The sequence below is a fragment of the Martes martes genome (genome assembly GCF_963455335.1).
Source record: "Martes martes genome assembly, chromosome: 14".
Lineage (NCBI taxonomy): Eukaryota > Metazoa > Chordata > Mammalia > Carnivora > Mustelidae > Martes > Martes martes.
Genome location: NC_137902.1, coordinates 35,693,320 through 35,711,125, shown reverse-complemented (window position 1 = coordinate 35,711,125; position 17,806 = coordinate 35,693,320). Strand labels below are relative to the sequence as shown.

Genomic DNA, 17,806 nt, shown 5'->3' with positions numbered 1-17,806 from the left:
GTTCATTTTGAAAATACAAATCCTACACACTTAAAATCAAATCAAATGTAAATAAAAAAATCAATCATCACACAATGCCATTGGAAAAATATAACCTAGAAAGAGAAAACTTGGATTCTTACCAAAAAGTTTATTTTGACCAGTGTCTTCTGTGACTACACAATCCTATTCTTTAAAAACTTGGGGGAGACTTTGCTATTACCTATAGACATACTAAGAAATTATAAGGATGGGTAAGAGACCACCATAACTTTAAAAGACAATGTGGTGGGTGCCTAGGTGGCTCAGTGGGTTAAGCCTCTGCCTTCAGCTCAGGTCATGGTCTCAGGGTCCTGGGATCAAGGCCCACATTGGGCTCTCTGCTCAGCAGGGAGTTTGCTTCCCCCTCTCTCTCTGCCTGCCTCTCCACCTACTTGTGATCTCTCTCTCTGTGTCAAATAAATAAATAAAATCTTTAAAAATAAATAAATAATTAAAAATAAAAAATAAATAAAAGACAATGTGGAAATACAAAATGTCAAGAGTAGAATAAACATCAGTGTTGAATACCCAGGGAAGTGGGGAAGAAAGAAGTAAAGAGAATTCTGGCGAAGCAGAAGCCAATATTCAAAGACATTGCAGTTGAGCTGCACATATTCATCTGGCCTGTCCACATTTCTGAAGTACATTCTTGGTCCCTGGCCCTGGGATAGTCCTTAGGTCAGCAAATCCTACCAGTCCTCCAGACACTGCTTCTGCTCTTGAAGTATCCAAGGTCTCCTGGGGAGGGAGACTCATAAAGAGCCATCCAGAGAACATGATGGACACTGAGCTACAATATGAACAAATCAATATGGGAACATAAATTCAGGGAAAGAGGAGGATCAAGTCACTAATGGCTTGCTATCAGTTAGCTTCTGCTGTGTAACAAAGTTCTCTAAAACCTTGAGATTTAAACACCAGCTATATATTCAGTTTGCTACTCTGCAGGTCAGCTGCACTGTTCTGGTCTAGGTTGGTTCAGTTCATCTCAGGTGGTTTTCTTATGTCTGTGGTCAGGTGAGAGATCTGCTGGTGCCTGAGTAGCTTATGAAAACCTCATTTGCCTGAGTGGGGACTGGGAAATAGGAGGACTAAGTCATGAGTCTCTCATCAACCAGTCTAGGCTTCTTCACAGGGAAGTAGTCACAGTGTCCCCCCAAATCAACAAAGGCTGGCAAATACCAATGCATAGGCTCTTTTCAAGTCTCTGCCTGCATCATGTTTGCTAAAGTCCCATTAGGCAAAGTAAGGTAGAAGGCGAGGCCTAGAGTCAACCTGAGAAGGGCTGTAAAGTCACACATGGAAGGTGTGTGTATATAGGAATAGGAAGAATTTGAGGCCATTTTTATAATCTATCACAAGGCTACACACAAGTGACATTTGAGGGGAATGTAACAGTCTCCTGGGAATTTAGCAAAATAGGAGCTATTCCCTGGAAGAAGAATCAAGACAGGATACAACGTGTAAGTGTCAACATGTCTCTGACTCACCCAAGATAGAGCAAGGAGAGGTTCTGAAGGGAGGTTTACACTTTATCATGGGATTTTCCATTTTGTGCAGGGGTATTTGAAATATCTGTGGATGTAGTGGATCCCATTATATGATTTCCAGCATCTCATCTTGCCTCCGGGGCTCGGAAGCTAACCCAATAAGGTTGGCGGGGGTGTTCATGTAATGCACATAACAGGTAAAAACCCTGTTATACTGGCCGCCCTTACAAAGAGACCTTAAAGAACATCTTGACAATGAAATCCACAGTGACTTCATAAACCATGGGAAGCAGAGCTGGGGCTTCAGAGTCAGAAAAAAAAATGCCCTGGCAACTATGATGACGTCCCCACTCAGGGAGAAAGCAGCCAAGGCCCACCAAAGCAATAGTGTGGCTTCTATGTCCCTCATTCCCCCTGCCTACTTGTTCCAAACCCAAGATCCAATTAAATAGTCAAGATTTGCTTGCTTCATTCATTCACTTATTCATTTACTTATCCATCAAATATTTATTAGGCACCTTCCACATGCCAAGAGAAGCTGGGAACAAACAGATGAGTAAGTGCCCCTGTCCCCAAGGACTCTCAACATTTGCTGTGTGGGGTGGGGGAAGAAATAGAAACAAGTACATTTCAGCATGATGATAATTGAGAAGGAATCTCAGAGTGCTAAGGGAAAGCCTGGAAGGAGAACCCAACCCAGACCAAGGGTCAGGGACAGCTTCCTGGAGACCAAAATATGTTAGCTGAATGCTAAAGAATGTTTAGGAAATAGGCAGGAAAGTGGAGGGCGTTCCAGGCAGAGGAAACAACAGGTACTAGGACACAGGAGGAAGGATATGGTATAATCGGGAAAAATGAAAACAGCCCCTATACTTTCTGACACACAGGAAGTCCCCAGAGAAAGGGCACAAGCAGGAGACAGCTAGGATGTCATCTGACAAGGGACGATGCCCCACAAGCTCTCCTCTCCCCAATATCTAGAACATTGTATCAGGTACCAGTTAGTCACCCTTCCTGACAAACTGAGCATAACCCATCATGAAGGAACTCGAGTCCCTGACTTGCCTCAAGCAGTGTCTATACTGAATCATGGAATAGACTTTGGCCCCTATTTTTAGCATCACTGGATAGTTAGGGTGATTTGGGGGCAGGCTGCCATTCCCTGAAGCCTCATCAAGCCCCCATACAGGCTTTTTCTGCAGGCAAACTTGATTTACTTCTCCTATTCAGGATGAAAGAAGACAGGAGAGTCAAGAAGGGCACCAGGGAGTCCTCCCATTCAAACAGCTCTAATTCCAGAATGCTGCCTTGATTGGCTGGCAGAACTCAAGGTCACAGTGCAGCTCCGAGTTGAACAATATTAACAACAGTAATAATAACAAGGCTCTCGATCCGCAGGCATTTTATAAGAGACAAGCCCTTGGCTAAATTCCTCTTGGATATAATCTCATTTATTCCTCATATTAACTCTGTGGAGATATTTCTATCATAATGAGCCATGAAACTTAGAGATAAAGCATGGTGACTTATGTCAGGTCACAGGAGTCACAGAGATAGAATTTGTGTCCTCTCCCATCTCTGCCATTTCCTAACCCAAGCTCCCCTATTTGACGCCCAATTTTACCAGATAACGTTTATTCATTCAGGGATATCTCTGCATCCCGCCTGTGTACTGATACTGGAGAGGATGAATCAGACATGGTCTTGAGCCTAAAGTTCTTCTGCCCTTGTAGGATATTCATGAATTCAACCATCCATTAATTCAATCAATATGATTAAGCACCTACTGTGTGCCAGGAACTCTGTAAGTGCTAGGAATTAGAAGTGAATCATGAAGTCAAATTTCTTGTCTATGTAATGGAATTTAAGACATGTACCTAAGTAATTATCATCAGGGTACCATGCCACAGATATGGGGCTGGAAGCTCAGGTTCCTGACTCCCAGCTAAGTAGCTATCAGCAAAACTTCTCAAAAGACCTGTTTCTAGTCACCATCTCCACTTCTTTCCTCTTGTCTCTCTCATCTCGCTCCATCTGGGCTTCTGATCCACTGCTCCATTGAAGCTGCTCTTCTCAAGACGACTAGACCTCAAGGTCACCAAGTTGACTGGTTACTTTTCTAGCCTTCTCCAACAATACCATTTCACAGAGTTGACAGTCAGTATTTGTCAAAATACATTTCCCTTGATTTCCTTGATGGCACATTCTCCAGGTGTTCCTCATGTTTCACTGACCGTCCCTTTTTGAGCTTTGCTAGCTTGTCCTCTCCATTTAACCTCTAAATATTTTATCTCCTTAAGGATTGGTATCCAGGCCCCTTTTCCTATCTATTCTTTCCCACCCTATGGCTTTAAATATCATTTATACTGGCACCCAAATGTGTATCTCTAGTCCTGACTTCTCTCGGGAACTCTAGACACTTAAATTCAAATGTCCACGGACACCAAACTCAACATTCAAAATAGAACTCATGATTTTTACTACCAGTCCTACTACTTTCTCGTTCAGTAAATAGCATCACCATCTGCTGGGCGGCTTGAGCCAAAAGCACGTCCTCCTTTATTCTTCTCTGTCCCTCATCCCCACATCCAACCCTCAGTGCTGCTGATGCACCTCCAAGGCATATCTTGATCCCTTCATTTCTCTCCATCTTCATTATTCCATTATTTCTTATCTTGATGACTACAGAAGCCTTTGGGTTGGTCTCCTGGCTCTGCCGTGTTATTTATATCTCAGTGTATATGTCACCACCTTAGAAAGGGCTTCCATGATTACCCACTCTAATTAATTCATTGCTCTGTTTTAATTCTCCATATGGTACATATTACCAACGAATGTACAAAAGTATATCTGTTTCCAGCCCATTTATTCTCACTAGAATGTAAGATTCAAGAAAGCGAAGAGCTTATTTTTGCCTTGTTTAGGATACTGAGGACTAACTAGAGAAAATGGAGTAACCAGTAAAGGCTGAAGAAATGAAAAGATGAATCCCTATGACTTCCATAATAAGGAAAGATCATTTTGATACGTGAAGAAGTTGCTAATAAAGGCCTATCACTTTTGTGATCCAGGAAGGAAGCCAGAGGGGCAGGACCTGCAGCAGCCCCAAAACTATCAGGTATGGAACCACAAGGCAATCCGTTTGTCAAAACGGAAGAATGGTCAAAGACTTTTACTGAGACTATCAGAGACTTTTTCACACCAAACACACAGAATATATATTTCCCAAAGTACAATTGTGAAATATTCAGGCAGCTGGACCAGATTGATTATAGCTGGACTGGAGCATGCCACTGAAGTCTCCCAGGTTGAAGCATTATGACTGATAGGTGCCTGTAAGTGGATAGTTCTGGCAGATGTTTGGGATTAATGAACCATTTAGAAAGAAGAAAGCCATCCAGCTGCCATTCTTTGAGAGTAGAAAATTCTATCAGAAGGCCCAGAAATACTGAATGCTCGGGAATTTGAATCAGAACAGAGCCCATGATGACAGTGAGAATGCAAACTGGGTAAATGAGCAAAACCAAAGCTCCCCATATAGGTGCACCGTGAGGCCTCCCCCCAAGGCCCACAGCTGCTCCGTCCACAGACGCTGGTGTCCGGCGCCTCACTACAACACTGGAAGACTGAGCACATGGGTTGGACCCACAAGCCATCACTGTGCAGCAGTCCTTAGCAAAAATTCAGGCACAGAAAGGCTGTTCAAAAACAGACCACAGAGTACCTGAGTTTTTATTGATGGAAGCACTCAAACAACCCAATTGTTTGCAACCAGAAGCTAAATGACTCATAATCTCCTCCAGAAAGGTCATAGCACACAGGGACTGACTGCAGAGCAATATGGATAAGCTAGTTTTTTAAAGGTCCAAATTTTCTGATATGTGAATAAATCAACTTAATGGATGCTCAACCAGATAACTTCTTGAAGACACGGGTGTGTTTTTGTCCACCTTTGTATCATCACAGTACTTCAATATCTAGGAGACAAGAAACAAGGGTTTGTCTATTAAAGAAATCTCAGCTCCATCATCTCCTCTAACTTGCTCATGCATCCTCTCTCTCTCTCCTCCCTGCCTCTCTTCCTCTCCCTCTTCATTCTCTCTTTCTACACACACACACACACACACACACACACACACACACACGGCCTCTCTGTTAGGGCCTGGTGCTTAAGAGTCCTTAAACCGGTGGAGAAGTGGATCATACTATTCCACAATGACTTACCCTAACCCTAACCCAAAAGCTAACAGATGGACAGGAGTGGAGGTGCCCTGGACCAACAATGGAGAAGAGGCTGCCAAAACACATCTGGCTCCTAGGATATTAGGTAAGAGACTATGAACTTCACCTAACATAATTACTATATTAGTCACATCATCTCTGTCCTCTCTGAAAGGCAGAAGAAAACATCTAGTGCGGAATGTGGTTCACAAATGATGTTCACCAAGTCAAAACCCCTCTGGATCTCAAAACACCTGAAGTCAGACATTTCCCCAGCCAAATGTGACTCCACTATTTTCTTCCTAGGCACCCTTGGGCAAGTTATTTAAGCTCTAACAGGCTCCCTTTGCTCATCACACAGGTGGCCATGATGAGAGTGCCCACAGAGCGGTTGTGGAGATAAAGTGAGATGAATTACATAAAGCCCTTGGCAGTGGGCCTGGCACAAAATATGCACTCAACAAATGACATTGCAAATGCCATTTACTGTGCTCCCTTACTTGGCTCTCACCTTCATGCCTGACACCTGTGGCTCTCTTTCTGGGACGTGTGAGCTTGGTCAAAAATATGTTTCTTCACCGAAAGAAAAAGGCTCTGGGATTTTCATTCAGTTTTGCCTGCATTTTCCCCCTGTTCCATGGCACAACAATGATGATAAGAAAGATCCAATCCCTGGCTCTAAACTGCTAAGCTTTCAATATCCCTGGGCCTTTAAAGTCAGTGTTCTGCCTATGCATGGAGAGCAGAAAGTGACTCAGCAGCCTACTATGCCTATGGATAGGTGGGACAATCCCTTGGGGCTATCCCACTGCCTCCATGCTGTTTCTGTTCCATCAATCCCCAAATGCTAATTTGCTTTCCCAAGGATACTTCTATATTGTCTCCAGAAAGAATGTTGCACAGAAAGCTGGAAAATAAGAAGTGAAGGCTAGACCTTTGGGAATCTGAGGTACCCACCGTCCTTCCTCAAATCAACCTACAACGATTAGCTAAACACCTACTATGTGCCAAGTACTATGCTGGGGATGGGGATACAGTCTCTGACAAGACAGACTTCTGCCATGAAGAATATATGGAAGATTCCATGCAGAATGTACAGGTCCTGCTATGCAGAATGTATGGATGATTGAGCCAACAAATCATGCGTTCATTACAATTAATTTCACAAACTGTTAATTACACATTGCAGTGAGCGTTACGAAGAAAAAATGCAGTGAGTTTTAAGACTCTTTAAGGTGGTCTGGAGATTCTAGGATTGCTTGCATAAGACAGTAACATCTAATCAAGGACCTGTCTAGAGAGTGATAAGAATTAGCCAACCAAAGAGGTTGAAAGGGGGAGGGGGCAATAAAAAGACTTGTGAAAGCCCAGAACATCAAAATGTCAAGGAACTAAAAAAAAGAATAAGGTTTCCAGAATACTGGGGGCTTGGAGGAGATGGGGAGATAGATAGATAGACAGACTAACCAACGGACCAACAGAGAACTGAATTGAATTGAACTGAACTGAATCGAATCGAATTGAATCGAATTGAAACTTGGGCAAAAGTTGGCAAACTCCAGCAGGGTCAGATCTGGCCTGCTGATTTTTGTCTAGTACCCCCCAGCTAAGAATGTTTTTTATGTTTTAAAATAATTGAACAAATATAAAGAATATTTCATGAGATGTAAAAATGACATGAAATTCAAACTGCAGTATTCATAAATGAAGTTTTACAGAACACAGCCACTCCCATATATCCACGTAATGCCTATGGCTGCTTTCAAGCTACAGTGACAAAGTAGTCACAACAGAGACCACATGGCATGCAAGCCTAAAGTATACACTAAAATACTTACCTAGCTCTTTACAGAAAGAGGTTTGCCAACCCCCAATCTAGTGAGGTAGGCAGAGGTCAGATTTTATAATCTTTTAGGTCACAATGAACATTTAGGACCTCATCCCAAGAAATGGGGAACTCATTAACCCATTCAAGAAGCAGGAGAACAGCATAATCCAGCACATTGGACTAACCCAGGAGCTTCCAAAGTTCGGATGCATGAGTCCTAGCCCCAAAGGCTGTGCATTAGTTGGTCTTGTGTATGGCCTGGGTGTGGCCTGTGGAATTTTTTTAAGATTCCTAGGTGATTCTAATGTGCAGATAAGTTTAGGAACTATGAATAAAATCACACTTGCACTTTTAAAAGAACATCCTAACCCCATCTTGTTACACATTAAAATCACCTGGAGGGTATTTTCAAACAAACTGATGCCCAGGCCCACCCAGGTCAATTAAATCAGGATCTCTCTAGAGCTGGACTCCAAGATGGGCGTTAAGAAAGGCAACCCGCAGCATCTGCCACAAAGGGAAAGGTCTGACAGACTTGGGCTATTCCCTCACCTGGGATGCCTTCTGGCTCCCTCTCTGTATGTTTGCTCACAGACTGATTTCACTGCCTCCAGACTCTTGGCATCTCTGTTCCCCTTGCCTGGAAACTCTCCTGCCTTTCCATCACCAGTCTAATTCAACATTTCATCTGAGACCTCGATCAGGATTTAACTCCATCATGGTCATACCCAAACTCCTATTTTCTTTAAATACATACACATTAATACATGACACTTGAACCAGCTTTGAACCCAGGTTTCACTCATACAAACTGTGTCTTTGGACAAGTCACTTTCTCCCTCCAGTTCTTCCCACACGGAGTGAGATAATAATGCCCACCCCACAATGTTGTCAGAAGGATCAAAGGAGATTTCTGTGGGTGGAAAGTGGTCTGCGAACAATAAAGCACTGAACACCGATTAGCTGCCAGCATTTCTACCCTGCCAGCTAACTCATAAGAAGGAACAAAAGTAGTTTGTGGAAAGCGTCACTCACAAAAGTGCAAAAGATCTCTTTATTCTCCTTCCTCCCGCCTTCCCATAGCAAAGCTAGAAGAGTATTCTAGCAATCCTTAAAGTATACCTACCAGCTGCAAATTAATTTAGAGATGAGCGAGGATGACTTCTTCAAAGAGAAAGGCGATCCAGAGAAGCCAGAAGGCTCCCTGCACTGCTGATCACAGTGGAATGAAAGCCAAGAGCACAGCTCAGATCATCGAAGCGAATGAGTCACAGCACCTGGCGAGGAGGCAAGACTTCAGCCAGACGCCAGTCAGAGCTAAGGAGCACGGCTCTTGCAAATAACTCAGATGAGTTCCTGTAACTGTTAACAACCCCAAGATGACCCCTGCCCTCATGCATGAAGCTAAAAATGAATGGTGGCGGATGGCATTGAAACAGTAAGTGTACCTGGTCAGACGGACCATCCATCTGATGTGAATCCTCACAGGATGTCATCAGATAAAGACTTCCGTCCTTTTGATGATAAAACAAAATGCAGAAGCAGGAAAGTGCCTAGAATATACATGGATGCTTTGGCGGTAATTTAAAAAGGGAACATTCTTGTAATTATCACTGCAGTCAAGAGATAAAACATGACAGCACTTTAGAAGCAAGCCCAGAGGTAATCATTCTCCTTGTTCTCATGATCTATATCTCTTCCCTTTTCTTTCTAAAATTTCCACTTACCTAGATCTCTAAACAACTTTGTTTGTTTCAGACTCATATGAATGGAATCACACTGTATGTGTTCTTTGGGATTCTGCTTCTTCTGCCCAGCATTACGTTTGTGACCCCAAAGTATTTATATGAAATGACATGACGTCTGAAATTTGATTTAAAATACTGTGAAGATGGAGAAGTCACAGTGTTGAATAAATGGGCCATAAACTGATCACTGTTGAACCTAGGCAATGGATACATTAGGTTCTTCATACTATACTCCTGACTTTTAGATATGTTTCAAACTTTTTGGAACAAAAAACTGTTTAAATTACTCTGAGATTCATTTTGACCACAGTTTCTTCATTTTTATTGTTGTATAGCAGTAGTTCTCTAGGTAAGGTCCCCAAACCAGGAGCATCAGAATCATCTGGGACTCTGAAATGCAAATTATTTGGCTCCACCCAGACTTACTGAATCAGAAACTTGGGGTGGCACCCAGCAATCTGTGTTTTAATATGCTCTCCAGATAGTCCTGATACATGTTCGAATTAGATAACCACTATTGAATAGTACTCTATTATGCAAATATACCACAATTATGTATTCATTCTACTACTGATGCACATGTGTATTATTTCAAGTTTTAGGATTCCAAGTCTGTGGATATTATAAATATTCTTTTTTAAAAAAAGATATTATTTTATTTATTTGTCAGAAAGAGAGAGCACAAGCAGGGGGAGCGGCAGGCAGAGGGAGAAGGAGAAGCAGGCTCCCAGCTGAGCAGGGAGTCCTGATGTGGGGCTTGATCCTAAGACCCTGGGATCATACCTGAGCGGAAGGCAGAGGCTTAACTGACTGAGCCACCCAGGTGTCCCCATATTATAAATATTCTTATACAAGACTTTTGGTGACAAGAGTCTCTCTGATACATACCTAATGGTAAGATAACAAAATCATAGGTTGAATTATCTTCAACAGTACACAATAATGCCAAACTATTTTCAGAGAGATTCACCAATTCACAACCCTATTGGTAAAGTATGAAAGTATCCTTTGCTCCACATTCTTGTTAATACTTGGTATTTTTCAGATATTTTAATTGTTGCCATTCTAGAGCATTACACACTTTCAGGCTTTCCAACTTGGGATCAAAAAATATATATTAGGGAATAGATATATTAGGGGTTATAACTCTAGACAGGAAATCATAGTTTTGCAAATATGTTAGTTGACGGGTTTGCATGAAATGGGCCTGATTTCAGAAAGAATCTGGCATGATGGAGAAATTGCAAAGGTCATTGGGACTATATACTTTGGAAAGCAAGAGGGAATGTGGTATAAAATGTTATTGAGAAGTGAAGCAAGGACAAATCAGGGACCTTACAGATGTGCTAAACACTTTCAATTTTATTCCAAGTGAAATGAAAAGCCAATGAAAGGTTTTCAGAAGAGCAATTTACATAATTATACTTCTGTATTTGTATATATTTAAAATATTTCAGGTGCACATCCACTTGTAGCTATGATGAGGATGCATGATGCTTCAGACCAATGCTTCTGCTGAAACAACAAAAAAAGCTGGACAAAGCACAGAGAGGCATACACACACACACACACACACACACACCTGCTTGGAGCCATCAGAGTTTCTGAGACAACCGGGAGTTGAGAGGACAAAATAATCCTGGAGAGAGAGAACCACAGAGAGGTAAGCCAAAATTCTGCCGCCACTCTTTCCCTTGGGACATTGGCCATAACTAGATGAGGGGAAGGGGCAGAGGATCCAGGCAAAGAGCCTCCACAGAACTACTTATGAAGAAGCAACAATACCAGAAGAAATTTTGGCAGTCTCTTGAAGACAGAAATTAAAGACCTAAGAGGCCAAGATCCCAGTAAGAAGGAAGGAGCAGAAAACTAAGCCCAACGCTTGGCTGGTACTCCCCTTAAGACGTTGGTTGAGTTCTGAAGTTGTGCAGGGCAGGGGACTGAGAGGCCCGGGAGAAAGCTCCCAAGAGGTTTTCAGTAGGAGTTTTAGCAGTCATACAGTGCTGAGGAGAGAACAGTTACAGCACTGAACAAGCCAGCAGGAGAAGACATTGAGAATAGCTCATGCTCTTAGCTGAAATCCCACAAAAAGCTACACCCTGGGAGGAGGCATGGGCCAGCAGCAGACAGAGCCCTATCAAAATTAAAACATCACCTATAGTTAGCACAACCCCTAAATGGATTACAATAATAAGTCTACCAGTATGCCTGCTTAGAAGCTATTTTCTCTCGAGAAAAATAACGTCATCTACAACATCTATAATTTTGCATACAAAATGTTGAGCATATAGTCAAATGTACTAGGCATGCCAAGGCGTAGACCCAAAACCCAGAGGAAAACAAACAAACAGATCACACACAAAGAAACCACTACTGATTCAGATATTGAAATTAGTATAAAAAGAGCCTAGGTATACTCAAGAATATAATAACAAGAAGGAGAAATTACATGCATAAGGCAGAGAATTCAAATCAACGAAAAGGAACAAATCAGAAAAAAAAGGATCAACTGGAACTTCTAGGAGTGTGAAATTAATAATCAATAGATAAGGCTGAACAACAGATTAGACATAGCAGAAGAGAGGACTAATAAATTGGAAGGCAGGTCAAAATTTTTTCAAAACTGAATCACAGCATAAAATGGAAAATAAAGAGTGTAAGAGACATGTGTGACAGAGTAAAAGTTCTAAATTATATAAATTTGAGATACAGAAGAGAGAAAGAATGGGACAGTAAAATTATTTAAAGAGATAACAACAAACTGAACAGAGACATCAATGTACAAATACAAAAATTAAGAATCCCAGCAGGGTTGACAGCAAATAAACAGTAAAAAATAACCAACAACGCCACACCTGGGGACATCTTAGAAAAACTGATAAAAACCAAAGACAAAGAGAAAATCCTAAAAGCAAGCAGAAGAAAAAAACACACATTATCTTCAACAGCATAATAATAATGTTGGTGAATGGCTGATTTTTCTCCAGAAATGACAGAAACATGAAGACAATGGAAGAATGTTTTAGAGTGCTGAAAATCCCTCAAACACAGAATCACATACTCAGAGAAAATGTCATTCAAAAATGATGGCAAAATTAAGACAGTTTCAGATAAACACAAACTGACAGTAATTGTTACTAACAAACCCTCATTTAAAAAAAAAATGTTAATGTAAGTTTAACTGGGCAGAAGAAAATAATCCCAGATGAAAACATGGTAATGTAGGAAAAAAATAAAGAGCAATGAAAAGGTAAACATGTGGGGAAATAAGAATGAATACTGACTAAAATAACAAAAATAATATCTGATAGATTTTCTTTTTTTTTTTAAGATTTTATTTATTTATTTATTTATTTGACAGAGATCACAAGTAGGCAGAAAAGGCAGGCAGAGAGAGGGGGGAGCAGGCTCCCTGCTGAGCAGAGAGCCCGAATTAAAAGAATTAGAGATAATTAATACAATAAGGAACCTTACTATACAGTATTGTATTCACCCAAAACAAAAACATGTCCCCAAAATGAATAGTATACAAATAAATGCTTATAGCAGCACTATTAGTGGTATTCAGAAACTGGAAACAATTCAAATGTCCATCTACAGGTGAACTGATAAACAAATTAAATGGAATATTACCCAAAAAATAAATAAATAAAATAAAACAAAATAAAATACCAACAGACTATAAACTATGGGTCAATCACAGAGATATCATATTGAGCAAAAGAAGCCAGAATTAAGAGTACATACTATACTGTTACATTTATATGAGGTTCTAACCAAGTGAAACTAATTCATGATGCAAAAAGTCAGGATAAGTTATCCTTGGAGTATCAGAAACTAGAAAGGGGCAGAAGGGGACCTCTGGGAGGTTGGTAATATTCAGTTTCTTGATCTAGTGGCAGACTACATCAAAGTGTTCGCTTTATGGAAATTTATCAAACTCTATACTTAGGATTGTTTGTTTTCTATATGTATTTCCAAAACACATTAAAAATATATTTCAGACTAACAGAAAGTTATACAAAGAATAACAAGACTGCATCAACCATCAAAATTTGAAACAAAACATTACTGGTATAGTTGGTATGTGTGTTACTCCCTCATTATAACCGCCCCCCCCCCCCCAGAGATAACCACTCCCATGAGTGAAGCGTTCATCATTCCTCTGCACTCTTTTTCCCTTTACTCCTTGGACTCATCTAAACAATGTATAGAGCTCTTTTATATGCTTTAAACTATATATAAAATATAACTTGATCTCTATTTTTATTTTTTTAAAGACTTATTTAGAGAGAGAGGGAGAGAGCAAGTGGGGAAAGGGACAGAGGGAAAGAATCTCAAGCAGACTCCCTGCTGAGCACAGAGCCCCACCTGGGGTTCAAAGATCCCAGGGCCCTGAGATCATGGCCAAGCCAAAATCAAGAGTCAGACGCTGAACCGACTAAGCCACCCAGGTGCCCCGATTTCTATTTTTAAAAGATCATTCTGAAAGGGGCACAAGGCAACTTTCTAAAATTATAAAAATATGCTATATCCTGATAGGAATATTGGTTACATGGGTATAGACATTTGTCAAACACATCAAGCTATGCATTTAATATCTGTGCATTTTGCTATAGATAAATGTTATCTCACTTAAAACAAAATTTTTTAAGAGACCATTCTAACTACTTCATTGGCAATGGACTTGACAGAAAAGAAACCAACAAGGCCAGTTAAAATACTCCAGTAGACCTGATAGTGCCAAACTCATCTACCCAAGGAGGAAGGACATAAAGACAGCTTGTGGGCACAGGTCTTTGAGCAGCTTAACTGGGAAGTGGAGCAGTAACTGGAGAAGTAAGGCCAAAGGAAAATAAAAGATCAAGCTTGAACCAGTTGAGAGGAAACAATGAAGACAAAGAAGAGAAGTAGGATCAAGGAAGGAGCAAAATCCTTGAGATAAGAGGGGATGGGATGTGAAGCGCAGGTGGTTTGGTCTTTGCCAGGACACAATGTCTTTTTGCCCTTTAACTGGGCAGAAATAAAAAGGGAACAGATGTAAGAAAGATGTAAAGAAAAGATGTAAGAAAGATTGTTTGGTAGTGGAAAGACAATGAAGCTCCCATAATACTCAAAAGCAGGAATACTATTATTCATCCTTGATTATACTTCACAAAGCACACTGTAGCCTAACCTTGTACTCAAGAGGGGATGAATAGGTGAAGATTAAAATGTTTCATATTTTCTTAGTACATTTGTATGTCATTGGTCATAGTCTACAATGGAACTGAAAAAACAGTCTCTTCAGAAATAATTCACCTTAGATATCGAAAGCATTTTCCTTTTTCTCATTTTTATTTTTGTGTGTTCTTGGAAGAAAAGCAATCTGCATCTTCCAGTGTTATCAGCTCTTCATTTTATCAGAAAAAAAAAAAAAACCTATGTTCATCCTCCAAAATAATTTTGAAGCAGAATTCACCAATGGAACAATTCTCATAGGAAATAAAGAGATAGAGTCTATATCCCTATATTATCACAATTTGTGACAATCGTAAGGATATACTGGATAAAGAAACCAGAAGCTCTTGCCAAGAAGGATTAACCTCTGTCACGGAAACATTCCTGCTGCTTGTTGGTAAGTCACATGTGTACCCTGAGTGACAAGCCTTTAGCTCATATACAGGAATCTCAGGGTGGTCCCAAGCCAAACCTGAATGCGCCCAGCAGGACAGAAGCACCGCCTGTGTTAGGAGATGAGTCAGTATACTGTGCTGTTTACATATCACTAATCAATTACGAAAGGAAGAAAAATTATAAATGCATTTCTTGCACCATAAACTGGCATGTGTTGTACTACATCAAGTTCCATTTAAAATGACTCCATTCATGCAAGAAGCGCCGATTTGGTTGGCTTAGCAGTTCAATTTTTATGCTTACAACTCATTTATATACTCACTATGTATATTGAGTGCACTCTCATATTTCCTGTTGCCACAGACAGACTGTGAGTGCATATGTTTTTGTCATTCTTCACTACAGTAATTCAGAACTTCAGCTGTCAAGTTTGGAGCTAATATTCTCGTATATGCCATTCGTGCACTACTCTTAAAAATAATTCCTTGTTTGCTCTCAGAAGCTCCAACCTGACATGATAGATGAAATGGCAGGATCAATTCTTTAAAAATAACCTAGACCTTTAAATGCAGCTACAATATATTTTTTCCTTGAAGATATCCCCTTTCCTATCATTCCCTTTATTCAGTAATTATAAACCCTGGTCAAGAGTAAAATAGGAAAACATGTTAAATATCAACAAACCACAAATAGCAGTGTTGACAGGGAGGAAAAGGAAGAAAATCTCAGCTTCCTGCTACACCATCCTTTGAGGCACTGTCATTTTAAGTGTGGAGGCATCAATTATTTCTTCTATGCTGAAGGGTTTATACATTTAAAGGTTCCATAGGTCCACAAAGAAAATAAGCAATCGTTTCTCTGTATCATTAAACACAACAGGATACCAGTCCTGTGCCGGTTTTAAAACACCAGCAGAATTACGTTGGTGAACACTAAGGTTTAATATTTCACTTTCAAGAGAAACAGAGTTATTAGGTGGCCAAAGGACATTGGGATCATCCTTCAAGTTGTCAGTTGCACTGTGTTTCCGGGACCAAAGACTAGCTCCATTGCAGCATCCTGTAATCCTAGAGTCTGAAGAAACCTCAGGGTCTCCTAGCCCAATCTGTCACCCAAGAATTTTACCAAAATTTTCCCCTCAATATCTCTGACAGATGGTCAGCCTCTGTTGCAATTACTCCACTGGGGAGTTCGTAAGAGAAGATTCTCAAGGGATGTGATGAAAGACTAGAACCAACCATTCAGACAGGGAGTAAGGCTCCAGTCAGCAAGGCTGCAGGATACAGACAGCGTTGCCAAACGCTAAAATCAGACTTCCAGGAGAATGAGATTTGGAATCAGCAATGATAGGAGTGCAACGTTTAGATATGTAGAACCCCAATTCTGGAAACCTCCTCAGTCCCCTCACTGGCCTGGGGAGGAGCTCCCACAATCTGAAAGCAAGGAGCCTTTTCAACGACTGATTTCTTAAAGTAAGAAATGACACTTTGAGACTCACAGCAAGGGTTTGTCAAGCTCAGAAAGGATCAAATCCTTTCCTTCTAAAAACCAAGCCCAGGGACCCCCTGGGGAACTGCTAATGTTTAAAATACTTAAACTTTGGTCTTAAAACCCTCACTAAAACATTTCGGGCTCTTCTTTTCAAGGTGCATATAGGCTCCGCTCTAACTGAAGTTGCTCAGTTGGTGTAGGGTTGATGTGTGGGGGTTGATGTTTTCGGCGCAGCCCTTCATCCCGCCTAGGAGTCTGGCTTATCCTCCCAAGAAAGGCGAGCGCTCGCGGTGGAGCGGTCAGCACATCCCCAGCCGGACCCGGGACGGGGCGGCCCGGCCCTTACCTGTCGATGCTGATCACGCATAGGGTCATGATCGAGGCCGTGCAGCACATGACGTCCATGGCGATGAAGACGTTGCAGAAGAAGTGGCCAAAGATCCACTTGCCCCCGATGAGGTCGGTGACGCTGACGAAGGGCATGACCGCCACGGCCACCGAGAGGTCGGCCAGCGCCAGGGACACGATCAGGTAGTTGGAGGGCTGGCGAAGCTTCTTGACGAAGCACACCGAGATCACCACCAGGCAGTTGCCTGCGATCGTCAGCAGCGTGATGAGCGTCAGGATGGAGCCGATCACAACTTTCTCGGCTCTGCCATAGTTGATCTGCTCCCCGCAGCCGGAGGCATTGTCCGGCGGCGCGTCCCAGGTGGGCACCGGGCTGGCCGTCACCTCTGGGACCCCGCGCAGCAGGTGCGGCGCCCAGGAGCCCGAGACCGGGCCGGCGCCGTCGGGGCTCAGGTCCGGCAGCCCGCGCCCCACCTCCGGCAGAAGCAAAGAGCGGAGGTGCCCGTAGAGGTCCGGGCGGCCGCTGCTGTTAACGTCCATCATCGTGCCGCTGTGCGCTGCTGCCCATGGAGCCGGCGCCCCCGCCACGCGCTCCGGCCTCCGGCCCGGGGGCTTCACCTCGCCGGTTCCGCTCCGCCCGGCCCAGCCATGGGGCCCGCGCCGGCCGCTGGGGGGCGCCTTGGCTCGGCCCCGCGGCCCCGCACGTCCCGGGGCCCCAGCCGCTGCGGACCACGCGGGAGCGCGACTGCGCCGAGACTCCCCGCGGAAGACGCCCCCGGCACCGACGGACGCCCGGGACGCGCGGCTCACCGGCCCGCGGGCGCCGCTCGGCTGGCCGCCCCGCAGCCCGCAGCCGCCGCGCGCCTCGGCCGAGCGCGCCCGGGAGGCAGCGGCAGAAGTTGCGGAGTGCGCCCCGCCCCTCGCGCCCGCCGCCGCCGCTCCCCTGCGGCAGCCGCGCCGCGTCCCCGCCGCCGCCGCGGCTGCCCGCGCCCCTCCGGCTCCCGGGACGGGCTTCCCCGGCTGGGCCGGGCCGCCGCCTCTCC

General features: G+C 42.9%; 1 protein-coding gene across 1 annotated transcript in view; it reads right to left on the bottom strand.

The window, feature by feature from the left end:
* Positions 1–17,306, bottom strand: part of HTR7 (5-hydroxytryptamine receptor 7) — a gene marked incomplete at both ends in the record, with an annotated part of 83,216 nt that extends 65,910 nt beyond the window's left edge. Inside the window, one exon of the mRNA XM_080823558.1 lies at positions 16,762–17,306. Coding sequence (XP_080679684.1) covers positions 16,762–17,306 — 545 coding nt within the window. The remainder of the gene's footprint in view (positions 1–16,761) is intronic.
* Positions 17,307–17,806: the final 500 nt, after the last annotated feature.